Genomic DNA, 3,370 nt, shown 5'->3' with positions numbered 1-3,370 from the left:
TGTTGAGTGGATCACAGATGGGTAGATGTCAAGGTTTAGTCCGAATACTGTTTAAAAACCATTAAACAAAATAATTCAAATGCTAAAATAAAACACCCAAAAAATTCAATGAAAGTAATATTGTATGGAATCATCCATGTTATTTTTCGGCAATTCCATTGAAAGAAATCCATGTTTCTGATATGAAACACTTTGAAATGGGTCAATTTGACCCGAGGACAACACAAGGGTTAAAAAAAGTGAGAGTTGCGGTGGACCTAGTTTTCTGGGCGTTTGTTCCACATATGTGGAGCATATAAACTGAAGGCAGTTTCTCCGTGTTCAGTTCTGACACTGGGGACAGAAAGCAGGTGGGGGGTGCAGCTGGTGGTCAGTTCACCACAGCTACTTGCTCTCGATGTTTCTTGGATTGAGAAAATCAATAGGTCAGAACAAGAAGTAGTGTAGCCAGCATTTGTGGTCACAGACAAATATTACAATAATGCATTCTGTGTAGTAATAATGGAAATGAGGAGTCCAACTATTGCCTAAGGGGTCTGTGCAGCAGCTTTTGGCCAAGAGTTCAGATTCTCATTATACTTTCTTAACCAAAAATATTTGTTGATTTAAATAAATAAAATACCAATTTTAACCCCTTAACACCCAGTGTTTCACTTATATTTTCCTCTTCAGAAGCTTTCACATTTTACTGCAATTCTTCAGTAAGCTAAATTAAATTCTGCGTGAATTATTCAAACCCAAGACTCCATATTTTTGTACGGCGGTCTTGTGCATCTTTTTATACACATTTCCTCAACATTCACCATTAATTGAAATTTTGGATCTTCACTAAAATTTGAAAGCAACTTATGTTGGATTGAAGAATGTTTTGCTGCATGTGAATGGGGTTCAAGAGGTTAAAAACACAAATATATATATATATACACACTTTATATGTAAATGCATCTTTTTCCCAGAGAAGAGCAAGGCAAATCTACAGTGACTAATAAATATGGTTGTTAATTGTGAGGGGGAAAGTGCAGTTAAAGTACTATGCTTAAAGCGCCCATATCCTCTTCATTTTCAGGTTCATAATTGTATTTGGAGGTTGTACCAGAATAGGTTTCCATGGTTTCATTTTCACCATATTTTTGATGTACCGCACATTGCTGCAGATCCTGTTTTTACCCTGTGTGTTTAGGTCTCTGTTTTAGCTCCAGAGTGAGACATCTCATTTGCTTTAGCTCCAGAGGGAGACACCAGCGTGCGTGCGTGCGTGCGTGCGTGCATGCGTTGGTTACTTTTGTTGAACCTCATGGCTGCCAAACCATTAGAATGGGATAGCTGTCTTTGACCTTAAATCAAATGTATTGCTCGACGTCGACACAGCGAGAACTTTATTTGTGAGCCAACGTTTGACTGAAATTATTCTCTATATAAGGGATATTTTTGCAAGGATTGTGCTGTGCTCTGGAAATGAATGAAATATCAATATGTTAGAGCTGTGTGGGTTTAACATCATCTTTTTTGTCATGTCTTTCATACTAGCAATGCACATTACTTCAAATTAGCAAGGAAATAAAAAGCAAAGAAAAGGTGAGCTGCTAAATAACTGAGTCCAGTTCTGCGGGGTCATTGCTCTCCCACAGAGCAAAGACAAAGAAGCAATACAACGACCGAACACAACAATAAAGTGACAGATTGAATAAAATGACTAACTTGTAGGTAAAAGCTTTGTTTATTAGAATTGACAAAAAACATCAAAATGCCATTAAAAAGTGTTATATTTAGAATTCTAAAGTAGAAAACTTCTAGGTACTAAAAGTTGTCTCTGTGCCTGTCAGGGCTGTGTCTGCTGGCAGTGATGGTGATGTATCTGATGTGGGTCCAGGTCCTGGACACTCTGGAGCAGTTTGCCCACCATCAGAGAGTCTCCACCTGCCCCTCCTTCCACCTCAGCATCCAGCACGGCCCTTCATTTCTCCTCGCTCCGGTCGCTGTCTTCTTCTGCCTGTTGGCCGGCCTGCTCTTCATCCTGATTGGCCGAAGCACACAGGAGACCCAGCTAGATAAGATAAAGAAAGTTCCAGTTTAATCAAGTGCCATAGTGCCAATATCACCCAAACTAAATATGGAAAGGTGGATCAGTGGTTAGCCCTTCTGCCTCACAGCAAGTTGGCACTGCAGAGTTTGATCCCCGGTCCAGGCAGGGTTTTCAAACCCCCCCCACCCCCCTCCCCCAAAATCAAAGCTGGTCGGGCTTTTGAAGTCAAAGAGTTTAAATGCTGGGGCAAGCAAATATTTGTTGTTAAGATGTGCATAATCCCTAAAATACATATTCTAAAGCACGTGTATTGTTTTGAATCTGCAGAAAGTTTTGAACGATACAGCAGATTAATTCATAAATGATCAAAATATTTACATAAATAAAGACATTTGCTTGCAGAATTGTTGCAGAAAAACTTACCAGAATGCAGGAAAGGAAGCGTTTGACGATTCAAAATTTCCTGGGGAACGACCGAGAAACCACGATTATAATTTGGCACTTGTAATAAATGTTGTTTTATAAGTGAAGATCCATACATCTCCAACTTTAAGGAAAAATCAGACAAAAAGACAGCAGTGGTCACACAGTGTGATTGACAAGTGGTCTCTCAAACCGCATGCGTGGATCCTGCCGACGACTTCCATCACTGAGGATGATTGGAATCTTTAATTAGAAGTCGGTCATTACAATTTTTTTTTTTCTCCTAATGCATTAAACAGATCCCTGTGTGATTAATACTCCAACGCTCTCACTCTGCTTTTATTATAATTGATAAATCAATTTTGACAAAAATGGCGAGACGAGGGCTGCCCGGTGCACACGCTGAAGCATTGAGTAGATTGAGTTTGACTGTGGCTGCCCGTCATCAGGTTGAAGCTCTGAAATATTGGGTCAGAGGGACGGAGATAATAATAAATTAGGCTGTCATCATCCATTTTCTGTCAGGAGGGCCACTTCAGGGACAACTCACAGTGTGGGTTGAACACACAGCAGCCACTAGAGGACAGTGTTGACTCAGGATAACGTTTGGAAGTGTTTTCTAACCTTATTAAATCCCTCTGTCTCAGGTCCTTACAATGAAGTCCAGCAGCATTACAGCACAATGCAAAGTTGCAGGGATTGTTTGCATCAGATCAAGCCTGCAGAGGATAGAACCAGGAAAGACATTTGTAAGTGATAATTAATTTTCTGTAATTTTTACTGACAAACAAAATAAAATGTTTTTTTCTCTCTATTCAAGTTCAGTATAGTTAACATTAGATTTAAAGGAGGGGGGTTATGGGAAGCCCACAGTCACACCTTGATAATTGGAAAAAGGCAAACAGAAGTGAGACCTTGAGATGT

The 3,370-nt window shown here is 39.7% G+C and overlaps 1 protein-coding gene and 1 long non-coding RNA gene across 2 annotated transcripts in view; one reads left to right on the top strand and one right to left on the bottom strand.

The window, feature by feature from the left end:
• LOC116673893 (transmembrane protein 182-like) overlaps window positions 1–2,424 on the top strand; it is a 5,905-nt gene extending 3,481 nt beyond the window's left edge. Inside the window, exon 5 of the mRNA XM_032506240.1 lies at window positions 1,824–2,424. Within this exon, the coding sequence (XP_032362131.1) occupies window positions 1,824–2,074 (251 nt within the window). The 3' untranslated portion in view covers window positions 2,075–2,424. The remainder of the gene's footprint in view (window positions 1–1,823) is intronic.
• LOC116673895 (uncharacterized) overlaps window positions 1–3,370 on the bottom strand; it is a 17,782-nt gene that overhangs the window by 1,881 nt on the left and 12,531 nt on the right. The gene's annotated exons all lie outside the window — the stretch shown is intronic.

Source organism: Etheostoma spectabile, chromosome 24 (assembly GCF_008692095.1).
Source record: "Etheostoma spectabile isolate EspeVRDwgs_2016 chromosome 24, UIUC_Espe_1.0, whole genome shotgun sequence".
In the NCBI taxonomy this organism is placed as follows: Eukaryota; Metazoa; Chordata; class Actinopteri; order Perciformes; family Percidae; genus Etheostoma; species Etheostoma spectabile.
The sequence above is the reverse complement of the archived record's forward strand: the minus strand, read 5'-3'. Positions and strand labels throughout refer to the sequence as shown.